General features: G+C 36.3%; 1 protein-coding gene and 1 long non-coding RNA gene across 3 annotated transcripts in view; one reads left to right on the top strand and one right to left on the bottom strand.

Moving 5' to 3' along the window:
- The window catches only part of phactr3b (phosphatase and actin regulator 3b), a 362,484-nt gene that overhangs the window by 301,272 nt on the left and 47,247 nt on the right, over window positions 1-13,965 (top strand). Inside the window, exon 13 of one of the 2 annotated variants that reach the window (XM_055184983.2) lies at window positions 1,375-3,920. The exons of the other annotated variant lie outside the window; for it this stretch is intronic. Within the exon in view, the coding sequence (XP_055040958.1) occupies window positions 1,375-1,390 (16 nt within the window). The 3' untranslated portion in view covers window positions 1,391-3,920. Of the gene's footprint in view, window positions 1-1,374; window positions 3,921-13,965 lie in introns of those variants that run through there. 2 annotated transcript variants of the gene reach the window in all.
- LOC141369424 (uncharacterized) overlaps window positions 11,544-13,965 on the bottom strand; it is a 28,670-nt gene continuing 26,248 nt past the window's right edge. The window contains exon 3 of the long non-coding RNA XR_012373086.1: window positions 11,544-13,893. This is a non-coding gene — a long non-coding RNA (uncharacterized lncRNA). The remainder of the gene's footprint in view (window positions 13,894-13,965) is intronic.

Genomic DNA, 13,965 nt, shown 5'->3' with positions numbered 1-13,965 from the left:
TGCAAGTGTAATGCAACTACGAGCATATATTTTAAAGAAAAGAGTTGTTTTTGCAAATTGCTACTCTAGTAAATGCGTACATTTAATTTTTATCACAGTTAAAATATCCGAAGTAAATATACTGAGGACTGTACGTTATTATATTAATTTACATGCAGATGCAATCCCATGGACAAAAATATGACAGCAGCTCAGCTAAAAATGAAATTAAGCATAATACTTTGTCATATAAGGCTACGAACTTTACAAATGTTTGTCATGAACGAAATACGCTGAGCCGGGATTCGACCTCAGATCGCCAACAGTACATCTGCCCAAACCACTGGACACAGCACTAACCACTAGACCAGCGATAAAGACGAGTGCGACCGTAAGAAATGTCAAGGTAACTTTTTAGATGTAAGAGTAAGAGCACCATAAAGACTGATATTAGTGACATAAGGATATTTAAGTTTCTAAAATGACTGCAAAAAATAATAACTCAGCTCACATAAATGCAAGAGGATATGACAAAAACATAAATGTAAATTCCTACAAATGAATGCAGCATCATCATCTACAGGATCCTCTATAAAAGCACTTAAAATTTTAGTCACTTAGACGTCTCTGCACCTAAGTATATCAAATTGGCTTTACTAGTCATTACAATATACTGTTTATTTTTTTGTTTAAATTTAAGTGTAATTTATAAAATTTATAAAGCACTAAGGTAAAACGATTTGCACTGGCAATTTAATTATAACTTAAAGACAGCTAAAAACATATTTTACAGTGTACGTAATAAAAATGTGCACAATGAATGAATGTACTAAAGCAACTAACAAGATTAAACACCGCTACTCCTTTAGAAATGGGGAGGAGACCACGAGAAACTCTGAGTTTACAGGATAAAACCTGCTCCCGACCAGGATAGGTTCACAGAGTAAGTTACCCCGGAAACAGACTCTGAGTATAAGTTACCTATCCTTCTGAAACAGGCTTGACTTACCCCGCTGTCTCGGGTTTAACCTACCTCCCTTTTTGAAACGGAAAACTCAGAGTTTCCCTTATTTCAAGGTTAACAAACTCAGAGTTTGCACTTAACCACCTTTCTGAAACGGGCCCCAGTTGTGTGATTGCAGTACCAGTTTTAGCCACAAGTTTTGTGATTGCAATACCAGTTTTGGCCACAATCCTACATACTGTTCCTTTAAACCTAATTTTTGTGGATAAGAATAACACTGAAAGCTGAGCAAGGACCCAGTACTTTGGTGTGTGTCAGACTGCTCTGCTGGAGCTCACACACGCACTTCTATTTATACGCCTGTGATGGATGATAGCTGTGTTTTTTTGTCATAAAAGCACTTACAGGTGTCTTCTCGCTTTGTGCTGCAGGTTTCACCGACCATAGCAAGGTTTCTTCTATGAAGAATATGCTAACAGTATCTCTGTGAAGTCAAAGACCTCAGGAGGCTTCGACCAGTGCCCGGGTCTATGGGTGATCCATGGAGGGCCTGATATTTGGGCGCAAGTGAACCTTGGAGGCTATGTCTCTGGAGCTTCAGCCTAAAGAAGCCAAAACCCTCCAAACTCCACTCAGTCAAACTACATGTTTGTAGAATATTCAACCTCAATTCGTTTCAGGGGTGTTTTGAGGGATGACTGTTTAGAAAACACAGCCTTTTCTTAAAACAGACTGTTTTTAAATGGTCGCCTTTTGATGCCAATTGAAGGGATGGGTCGAGCATGTGACCCACTCGAACCTTTTTCCCACACCAGTGTTGGTGCTGTAGTGACACCCCAAACCGTTTCTGGGCTCCTACTGAAACTTGAGTTTTTGTTATCAGCTTTATAAATGTTAGTTTGAGAAATATGAATCATGTCTTACCTTTGCAATGACTATTTATTGTCTGTACCGTACAAGCTTTGGATTTTTATGAATCAACAATGTCTGTTGTCTTTTTTGAATGAATGAGTGAATGGTGAACACATTGCTTTAGCAGAAACAAAAGTGTATGGAATTCTACTAAATATGCCTGTTTGGGTATATACAGTGAGCCTAACAAGTATTTGGACTTTTAGCCACTTTTCATATCTGAATGTTTTTGCATTATGCATAACAAGACAACAATGTAATTTATTTTAAAAGTGCAGAAAGACACAAAACAAGCAAGATAATTTAGAAAAAAGTTTGTTTTAAAACAATAAATATACCTTTCAAAGTATTCAGATACATGGATACACTTTTACTTTACCTTTTCTTTTACTGTATATGCATTTGGCAGATGTCTTTATCCAAAGCAATTTACAGTGCATCACAAAGCAACATTTGTATCATTGTGTATTTCCTGGACTCTGCTATTTCAATGCTCTGCACCACTGACCTAAAGAAACACAAAAACATCACTAGTTTGTTTAAATTAATTGGAAAAGCTGTAGTATCATGTGCAGTCATATCTTCAAAAGGGCGTTATATGCACAATATTAGATTTCTTATGTCTTTTAGCAGGAGGACATACAAGCCATGAATAATATGCATTAAATCTAACAGAAGATATCAGGAAGTCTCATTAACTGAAAAAGCAGTTCTTGTCCCTCAGAGCTAGGAGTTAGAAGACAGAATTACATTTTTACACACATTTCTTCATTTACAAATGAAGTAATTGCATCATTATTCATGATGTGGGTCACCAGTACTGAAACTGAGAAGCACTGTGTTTCTCTTCTGTAGGTGGGCTAGCAGAAAGAAGATCAATGAAGTTAATAAACTTAATGGAGACTTTTGTCTCATCATAAGAAATGTTAAAGTGATAAAGTTGATGCTTACAATAAGAAGTGAGAACTCTATTAAGTCTTGTGGGCTGTGAACAAAATAACTCAATAGCAATAACATTTTCCTGTGGGTGACAGTGTATTTTAAACACACAGGATTATTCCTGTATCTTTGAAGCAAACGATCAGATATGCTGTGTATCAGACATGTGCCTGTTACTACTTTCACAACAAAATGTGTCCTGTCACAGGCTAAGTTATCTTGAGACAATATACTGAGGGAATACCAAGATACAGTAGACTTTAACCAAGAACGACTGGCTTTCAAAAGGCCACTTAAAATGCAATGCTCATACACACATACATATTTAGAAATGCTGTGCAATACTAACAAAAGGGACAACATTTAAAGGGATAATTCACCCAAAATGAAAATTCTGTCATCATTTACTTTCCCCCTTATGTTGTTCTAAAGAGTTTATTTCTTGTTTTACTGAACAAAAAATATGATATTTGATGAATTATGTAACCATAGAGTTGATGGTACCCAGAAAAATAAATAGAAGTCAACTGTGCGCTTTTAAAAATATTTTGTGCTCAACAAAAGAAATAAAAACTCAAACAACATGAAATTGAGTAAATGATGACATGACCAAGTGTTAATTAGGGTGAACTATCCCTTTAAGTTGGTCATCAGCTCTCATGTCACATGAACATTTATGCATGCTCATAGCGCCATTAATATTTATTCACAGTTTCTTTTAACAGAGCTCATTGTTGTTATTTAATCATTTGCATTTTTGGGTTGACAATTTAAAAGATAATTTTGAAAATGACACAGAAGTGTGTAGCTTTTCAGCATCTCATTTACTGCTCTCCATGGGGAACGTAAAAGTGTTTTAGATCGACAACACTAGAGCCTGGGATGAAATTAAACGGATGAACCTCAAAGTATGCAGTTGGCCTCCAAACACAGGGACAAAACATCAGTTTTCTGTTTCTGGTCCTGCCTGACCTTAAATAAATCTGTGAAGATTAGTGCCAACAACACACAGTATTCAGTACATTTCCTAATGGGAGGTTTAAATTTATACAATGACAATATTTGATCTTTTAGTCTGCTAAAAAGGCCCAAAAAAATTCAGATTCATTAATTTTGAGAAAAAAATTGTTACCTTAAAAGTAGGGCTGTCAAAAGATTAATCGCGATTTATCACATCCAAAATAAAAGTTTGTGTCTACATAACATATGTGTGGGTACTGTGTATAATTATTATTTATATATAAAAACACTCCCAATCATGTAGATATTTAAGAAAAATTGGTTATATTTACATATAAAATATTTATATATAATATAATTTATATAAATGTAAATACAGTATTTAAATGCAAATATTTCTTAAATATATACATGAATGTGTGTGTTTTTATATATGGCAAGGCAAGGCAAGTTTATTTGTACAGCACATTTCATACACAAAGGTCATTCAAAGTGCTTTACATAGAAATGAGAAAACAAAAATCAAAGATACATGAATTTAAAATATCAATTAAAAGAAAATAAATGTGATTTTAATAAAAACGGTTTAAATGTGTGAAAAAGAATAAAACGGGAATAAAAGTATAAAACAGTTAAAAATAAGAATAAAAACAAGAGAAATAGAAAATAATTAAAATAGGGCATATATAATATAGTGCAATCAGTTCGGACGCAGCATAGTGCTCATTCAGTAAATGTATAGCTAAACAGATGTGTTTTGAGTCTGGATTTGAATGTGTCTACTGTTGGAGCACATTTGATCTCTTCTGGAAGCTGGTTCCAGCTGCGACTGGCATAATAGCTAAAAGCTGACTCTCCTTGCTTTGAGTGAACCCTTGGTATGTTATGTAAACACAAACTTTTATTTTGGATGTGATTAATCGCGATTAATCTTTTGACAGCCTTACTTAAAAAATATTATAATTGTTCCTTATCAAATTAATACTACTGTTTTATTCAGGTCGCTTTATTCACTTGCGCACTGTTGAACATTTCAAAGGTTATGCACAGTGTGAAAAGCCTTCTCGTGCTCTAAAGGAGGGTTAGCAGGATTCAGTTAACCAGGGGCATCATTTATCAAACGTGCGCGTACGCACAGACGTGTGCGGAAAGTGTGCGTAGGAACAGTTTTACGCAAAGCGTAGAATTGATCAAATTGCACCAATACGTAGAAATGTGTGTAAGTATTCACACACCTCGGAGCATGCGTACGCAGAGGTAGAATAGCGATACTACTCAGGACCGTCCATCCCCAGCGTTGAAAATAACACTTTGTCTATTTATTATCCACCCCATGTGTTAAAAATGATTACTGTTAATAAAGTAACTGCAAATCAGTGTTGAAGTTAATGAAATTAGTGTCTACCCCTATAAATGAAAGCTCCGACAAATGCTTGAAACAGTGCAATGGCTTATCTTGCAATATTGGAAGACTTGGCAAATCATCCATTCCACCAGGAGCGCGTTATCAAAGATCGCAATCATGATGCTGGTTATGCGGCTGTCCAAGGAAAGTTCTGTCATTGTCCTTCTACAGTTGCACCGATTTCACGTCGGTGTGCTGTGAAGCGTTATTATTATTATTATTATTATTATTATTATTATATGGCTGATAATTTAATGTCAAACCACTTTTTTATTTCTAGAAGTGTTCTCATACACAACGGAATTAAACTCACTGGTAACATATTCCCATGCAGATTTGTTTTCTTTTGTTAGTCATTCCTCCTGCAATAAGTGAACCAAACAGGATGTGTTATTAGGATTTAACCTCATCCATCAGTAACTCGATTTCTGTGTCTGTAAAGTTCCTCTTTTACGCTCTCTTTGCCATTATTGCGATGAGGGGAAAGCACAACCACATGACTTATAACAGGAGGTGTTGTCACCATATTCATTAGAGGTGTTTCGGAATGCAAATGACCATGAACGTGCACGAGCATGGTGCTTAAGAACACATGGGATTTATCATCAAGGATTACTTACTGATGTGCGTACGAACCACGTGCGCACGTTTAATAAATCCTGATTTTTTTGTACTTAGGCACATTCTAAAATTTCATTCGTAGGTACAAATATAGAACATTTTCTACGCAATGTTGATAAATGATGCCCCTGGGATTTAGAATAACACAGGATTACCCTTTTTTCAGTTTGAAAAGCCCTTAAGAGAACTAAATGTGGGTTAAATACTATTTTCTTATGTGCTTCCACCGGCATTTTTACTTATTTCCTATGATCTTTGCAGTGGCGGATTTAGCAAATTGGGGGCCCTAGGCGAAGGTATTTTTTACTCCAAAATAAAGATGGAAAGCAGAGGTCACACAAAGTGCAGCACTACACAAACCAATAGAGAATAAGTCAATGGGGCAAAGACAGCCACGAACAGTAAATGAGGGAGAAATAATTTAAATTTGATGCTGCCCAAAAGCAATGCATCAAAGCCAATATTGTTACTAATCTTTCACATACCCAAGACTGTGATAAAAGGTTTTAAAAAATCCAGTCTGCAATCACTTTATATTAAAGCTCACGTAACACATGCTGTTTCTGCATTTCTGATGTTAATCTGGAGTACCTATAGAGTAGTATGACATCCTTTATATCTCTGAACAGTCTTTAGTTTAATCAGATTTATAAAAGAAAGATTAGCTTTACCGAATCTTTCCAATAACGTACGAAAAAATGAAGAAGGAGGAGTCACTACCGCAGGAGGAGCGAGTACGAGTCATGCAACACTATACAACACTGTTTTAACTTATGATTCACTACATGTTCGTGTCATTTTTATAATATACACGCGCCTATTTCCAACATAAGACAGAAGTCTTACTTACCACGTGTAACTCGTCATGACCCGGTTGGGAAAATCCACCGCATCAAACACACACGCAAAACTCCGCTGCTAATCCGGATAATATACTATATCCATTGTTTCCATAAGGCTGGATGTCTTCTCCTTACATCCAAAAACACACTTCTTGTTGTGCCATTGTTGACTTTTGAAATTAAACAAAGCTGAGTGGCGTGATAAGCTGTTAGCAAGCTCTGACGGCTGGGCGGGGTTTTCCGGGGGAAGTTTTCCGGCGGAAGCCCATAAAGAAGTGATACGTATCGAAAACCCCTGAAACGTCAGTTAGAACTGTAATCGAAAAAAATTAGCCGAAACTTGTACGAACCCTGGCGAAGTGCATTCGGCACAGAAATACTCTGAAACACGCCCAACTGCGGTTTTGACACTTTGCCTACGTTTAGCATTACCACAGTGTATTGTTGAGTTTTTGAAAAATGTTCAAAGCATTTTCCCAAAATATGTGTCAACATAAGATTTTTCACCAAAAATCATTCCATTTGCTGAAAGTTGTGGCCAAATTAAGACTCAACAGCATCCCATAGTGGACGAAAACATCCCCAACATTACATCAGCAGGGCTCCAGACTAACATTTGAGAGAGGTTGCACTCGCGCCACCAACAAGGGCCTCAATTTGGTGGCACCAGTCACTGGGTGGTGTAAAAACAAAAAATAAACACTAAAACTAAGTCCAAACATGTTTAATGCATTAATAATTCATTAAAACCTAAGTCCAAACATGTTTAATGCACTCACTAAAAACAGTTGGGTTAAAAATAACCCAATAAATAACCCAATGGTGGGTTACTATAGCACCGACCCTTTGTTGGGTTATTTTAACCCAATGCATTGGGTAGAAAGTTTTACCCAATTAGTTGGGTTATGAAATGCGGTTTTAACCCCATTATTATTATTATTATTATTATTATTTATTACTATTATTTGCTTTATGAATAAATAATACAAAACTTACAAATACATGTATAATGCTTTATTTCCATTTAGTCATTTGCACCTGCACTTCAATGTATAAGTACATACATGTATAGAAGCATAAATACATACATACATACTTAAATAAACAAAACATATAAGAACAGAACAAATCTACTCCATCTTATCCAACTAAAAACTGCTTAAAATGATAGATCACACATTTGTCATCATTTTCATCCTCTCATGTTGTTAAACCTGTATAAAAGTATTTATTTTGATGACCACAAAGGAAGATATTTCAAAGAATGTTTGAAATCAAACCGATCATGAGCCCCATTCATTTTCATAGTATTCTTTTTTCCTACTATGACAGTCAATGGGGCTCATGATCTGTTTGGTTTCAAACATTCCTCAAAATATCTTCCTTTGTGGTCATCAGAACAAAGAAATGTATACAGGTTTGTAACAACAGGAGATATAATTTTTTATTTTGGGGGAACTGTCCCTTTAAGCAGGTGACAGTGTGGCTGTTTCTCAATTCCAAGAACGCAAAGAACGGACTTGCGTCCTCGTGGAGATCGGTCTTGCCAGGCGACCTTGGAAGAACGAACTCGGAAGTTTTGCCGCAATGACTTCTGGGGCGTAAAGCGATTTCAGTCGATGCATCCTCGATATCAAGAACACATCCGGGTATTTTCATGCGTCCTCTGTCCTTGCGTTCTTGAGAATTGGAATGAACTTCGACCGTTAATGATGACGTAGAGCAAGGACGCAAGATCGCTGAAGAACGCATATTGAGAAACAGCCTGTGTAAAGGAAACATCACCTGGTACAAAATGTATTGTGTGTTACAGAAACTACCTAACAGTAGGAATATTAAAGCAACTGCTGGTGTTGCTCCAGGGCCAAGCCTCCCACCGGGGGCGTAGCAACCGGGGGGGACGGGGGGTCACGACCCCCCCACTTTTACTGTGCGTTCACAAGGCCACCAAGCATCAAAGTGGCCAGAAGTCATACATTTTTAATGAGAGACGGAGGCGAGCTCTGGCGAGCAACAGCGCACTGCGTCGTGTACAGTGTTCTCTGATTTGTTACTTAGATTTGAGTGAACTAACATTCAGCCAATCACAGAGCGTGTCTGCATGAGCTTCAAATCTCTTGTTGCTCTTGTGAAGTTTCGTTTGTTCATTCACTTTTGCTATTACGCTGTCTGGGATAAAATGCACTACAGAAAAAAGCAAAGGACGATTAGCCTACATAATTTTTTCAAACACACGTTAGATAATGTCGCAGTATGTCGTGATGAGACAAATTACGCGATAAAGTTTTCATGTTATGATTTAACCTACTGTAGTTAAAATACACTATGGACCTCCTCACGCTGCGCAGGATTCAGCGTGGGTTGCACAGATTAAAACAAGCAGAGTTTAGAGCTAAAATATGGTTTGTTTATCTCAGTTTAATTTTAGTTTGAGTTGTGTTGCTGCACCACTTACATTTAAACACAGCTTACAAATCTTATCATATAGATTAAAACTTATTTATGTTAAACCCATCATCTGCACTGATGAATCTGCCGGTTTAATTAAACAGCAACAAATGTTGACGTTATCATTCATAAAGAAAATAAACAGGCAAATGTAATATATTTTTTGTAGCCTATTATAAATCACTATACATCGGTAATCTAAAGATCTTATTCAAATGAAAACATTTGACGATATTTTAAAACAATCAATTGTATTGATTAAGTTATTGTGATATAATGAATGAACAAGATGTGCCGACGCGACGCATTTGTCATGAAGCACCGCCGTGTGTCCGTTCATTCACTGCTCAGTTTCTGACTGGAGCGCGTGACAGAGGAGAAACGCATACGAGCAGCGGGAGCTGTCACTGGTCGTGTTAAGTAATATTTTAAACCGTCAAACTAGTCACTCTGTTTACACTTGGTATTAAGATGTGTTTTCATCGATCGGATCACAAGTGGACGAGAGAGACACATTACGTTTACACCTGGTATTTAAATCCGTCTCTTTTGTCCACTTTCGACCGCTTCTGTGCTGAATACTATAAGGGGGTGGTCTGTGAGACGTTGGGCGAGTCTCTCTGCTGTCATTCAAACCCGAGCGGGAGTAATTATGAGTTTATATGGACGCAAACTAATATTATGTCGGAGTGCACTGCTTGTTTCCCCAGCAAACCCAGCACGTGCCCCGCACGTTAGTTTTTGGTTATATTTGGCTTATTTTTTGGGAACCAAAAAATAACGTTCTGGGAACGTTATTTTTAGGTTTTATTTTTTGCAACCATAAAATAACGTTCCCATAACGTTGTAGGGTGGTTATTTTTAAATAACCCAAAAATAACTTACACAGAACGTTATTTTTTGGTTATTTTTTGGTTATTTTTTTGGAACCATAAAATAACGTTCCCATAACGCTGCAGGGTGGTTATTTTTAAAATAACCTAAAAATAACTTATACATAACGTTCGCTAATGGTTATTTTTTGGTTATGTTTTTTTTTTAGGAAATGAAGTGAATGCATAATTAAACCCATCATTCCTTTAGTGTGCACGTCTAATATGCGCGTGCTTGTCTGCACGAGCTTACCGCCTATCTTGTGCTCAGGAAAAGTCGTTAATTTAAAAAATAACGGTCCTTTCGTTTTTACCTCAGAGACTAACATTATTTTAGCGGTTCTTTTGTCTCTTTCTTGATTTAGTAACTTAAATATGTGAGAAGAAATATATATACGAGTGATTTCCAATCGATTTGAGGAGAATTTGAGGAGAATATAATGTTAGAAACTTTTTATTGTTGTAAAAAACGGATAGCCGACTAACTGTGGTAAGATCTTTTAACCTAAAGTGACTGATTTATTTCTCATTGCGTTTTGACTTCAGAGTATATCATTCTAGCGATTTCTTTTTTGTTTCTTCATTAGTAGCTTAAATATGTGAAAACGAAAATATATTTTAATTATTTCCATGAAGAGAATATGAAGTTAGAAGCTTTTGATTATTGTAAAAACTGAGAGAGAGATGCTGATTGTTGTTACTTAATAATGGAGAGGCGGCTGCTGTAAGGTCTGTTAAACTAAAGTGAATTAAATGTTTATAAATTTTCAATAAATATCTGTTTTAAGTCTTCTTTATTGTGTTGAAGTCACTGGTTATTTATATATTTGATAAAATATAATGTTATCTAAATACATAATATGTGATGTGTTGAGGTATTTTTATATAAAATAACCTGTGTTATGGTATAATATTTTAATAGACATTTTTTCCAGTAATAGCATAATTTAATTATTATAGATTTTGTATTAAATAAATTATTTTATTCCTCCTTATATGGAAATGTGTTTTACTTATTTTAGATAGATATGATAGATAAAAACACAGCATGGGATGTACTAATAGACGTGCCGTACTTTTGTAAGCCTTCACTTCTTCACTGAGGCTGGAGTCTTGAGCTCTGCGCGCTCTGTCAGTGCGTGCACGGAGCCGCGGCAACGCGCCCTGGTGAAATCATTTTTCACTCCATGTCAACTGTGCATTTTCCAAGGTTTGTTTTTGGTAAGCCAGGAAAGTTTTCTTTACAGAAATAGAACGTTATTTTTGGGTTGTTTTAACGTTTTCCTGGCGTTGGTTTTTGGTTCCCATGGCGTTGTTTTCCGGGGTTTGTTTTTGGTTAGCCAGGAAAGTTTTCTTTACAGAAATAGAACGTTATTTTTAGGTTATTTTAACGTTTTCCTAACGTTAGTTTTTGGTTCCCATAACGTTATTTTCCAAGGTTTGTTTTTTGGTTAGCCAGGAAAGTTTTCTTTACAGAAATAGAACGTTATTTTTAGGTTATTTTAACGTTTTCCTAACGTTATTGTAACGTTTTCCTAACGTTAGGAAAACGTTAAAATAACCTAAAAATAACGTTCTATTTCTGTAAAGGGTTAGGGGAGCGTTTTGAGAGCCAAAAACTAACGTTAGGGGAACGTTTTGGGAACCAAAAATTGTTAGCTGGGTAGCAATTAAACATGCTGCACAGTGTTTTGTACATGAGTATGTAAGAGCTTTCTTTGAATTTTCAGCACAATTGATGAAATAGGATCGCGCAACTTTTACACGCTTTCAAAACGAAACTACGGAGACCAGCCGCTTAGTTTTATCAATGAAAGGCTAAAAATAGCGCTGTTCACCGAATGTTCACGCCAGAATTAAAAAAAGACGTAAAACTTGTGTTTAATACCTCAGATTAGATAAATGGGCGGAGAGAAGGCGGTCGCGTGTGGCTGTTCGAACGCATTCAACCACATGTGCGTTCCGCAACTCCAAAGCGATCCGATCGAAAGTGGTTTCGACCACCTCTGGATGTGGTTGAAAGTGGTCGAAAGTGGACGAGCTCAAAACGTTTTGAACACCGTTTACACCTGGCATTAACGTCGTCCACTTGTGATCCGATCGATGAAAACACATCTTAATACCAAGTGTAAACAGCCTGCAACTGCCTGAGACGTTATAATGTTGGGTGCTGCGTACCCATGTCTTCAAAAGACAAGGCGGAGAAAGTGCGCTCGGATGAGGCCACGCAGATGGGTAGGCACAGACAGTAATGAAATTAAAATCCAAAATACACGTAATAACCAACGTGTGTCAAAAATAATCTCCTAAAATATTTATAAGTAATATATAAATTGTGCAAAATATTTTTACTTAAAAAAACTCTCCCACCCGCAGCACCCCCACTTCCTACGGCCATGTTTTGATTAAAGAACTTACTTCCATCTTGAAAATATTAAAAACTTGTAAATACATTGATTTAGGTTTTATTGCTATATTTTCATAAAATGTATGTTGTATAAAATTAGTGTAGATGTAATTTGTATATTCATCAAAATACAAATAACTGAAATATTGTAACTATCATAAAATATCTTTATTTCATAAAAATAAAGTAGGCTATAGATGGTCTCACATTGGTTTCAAAGTCCTGCAGTATTTTTAAATTGTGAGTATGATTTCACAAAAATAGGTTCATTTAAGCTATCATGGCATTTTCCCAAAATTGCCACTAGGGTGCTGTAAAATGCCAATCGGTATTCTATTTAGAATGTATTATTATGAACATCAGCTTTAGGTCACATTACCATACTGTCCCCCCACTTTTAAAATGGCTGCTACCAGGGGCGTCATGCACCAATTTTTTTAAGGGGGCACAGTGTCAACAGCTCACAGAAATTTGTGCATACACAGACATCAAACGAAATATTATAGAGCTTTCAGTCTTTTCCATGACACTTACATTTCTAACAATCTGAAAACCCCTGCTTTCATGCAAAAACCTCCAAAATAAGAGTGATGACTAACTTTAATATCAAATACTATTCAATCGTAATAATGACACATTTGCATCATATTTACATCTGAAACGGCATGTTTTATTTAAGTCTTAATGGCTTGTTTAATTGTGTCATTAATGCATTTTGCACAACAACTACATTATCATAGAAAATTAATGTAATTTTAAATCCATAAAGTATATAAACAATGAAAATGACATAAGCTATAGCCACGTGATTGATTTTAATGTTCAATAATGATTTTAAAAAATATGTTTAGATAAAATTATTAGAGGAATGGATTTTTGCATTAAATTTTACCTCATGTGAGCATGTGTGATTCCGCGCCCGCATGAACTCTGGTGAACTTTGGCGTTGTGCCAAGAAGATGAATCTCTACTAATATAACGTTGAGACGGTCACATTTAAAACCATACATTTTCTACACGAGGAGGTTAAATGCACATTACCGTACTGGGGTTTAGAAATGTTGTGAGCATTTCTAACACGTTTTAATTCCTCAGATAGCCAAATGCAGCAGCAAGCCAGCAACAGCAGAGAGCTCGTGAGCACGCCCAGACGCTTATGACGTCTGCGACTGCGCTGACTGCAGCGCCAGCTGCCGCCAGAATAAAAGTAATGTAACATGATCAAAACACTATCAAAACGGTGAAAATCTCCTAAAAGTGACAAGGATGCAGCACAGAATGTATAATATTGTGCATATTAAACAGATTAAAAGTCAAATAACAGATTAATGGGCGCTTATTTGATTTTGAGGTTGGATGCAAAATCCATTAGCTCAAAAAAACCAAGGGGGCAGGTGCCCCCTCAGTTTGAATGGGCATGACGCCTCTGGCTGCTACGCCCCTGCCTCCCACGATAACAAAGGCTTCGAATTCATCCCCTAGCAGGACATGGGGTCTTCGTCATACCTCCTCCTCCAAATACTGAATTATGTTTGTTTTCTGACCTTAAGACAGAATTTTCACAATGTAAATATGCACACATAAACTGGATAAAAAAAACAAGTGTCATAAATGAT

This window comes from Misgurnus anguillicaudatus, chromosome 14, assembly GCF_027580225.2.
Source record: "Misgurnus anguillicaudatus chromosome 14, ASM2758022v2, whole genome shotgun sequence".
NCBI lineage: Eukaryota > Metazoa > Chordata > Actinopteri > Cypriniformes > Cobitidae > Misgurnus > Misgurnus anguillicaudatus.
The sequence above is the reverse complement of the archived record's forward strand: the minus strand, read 5'-3'. Positions and strand labels throughout refer to the sequence as shown.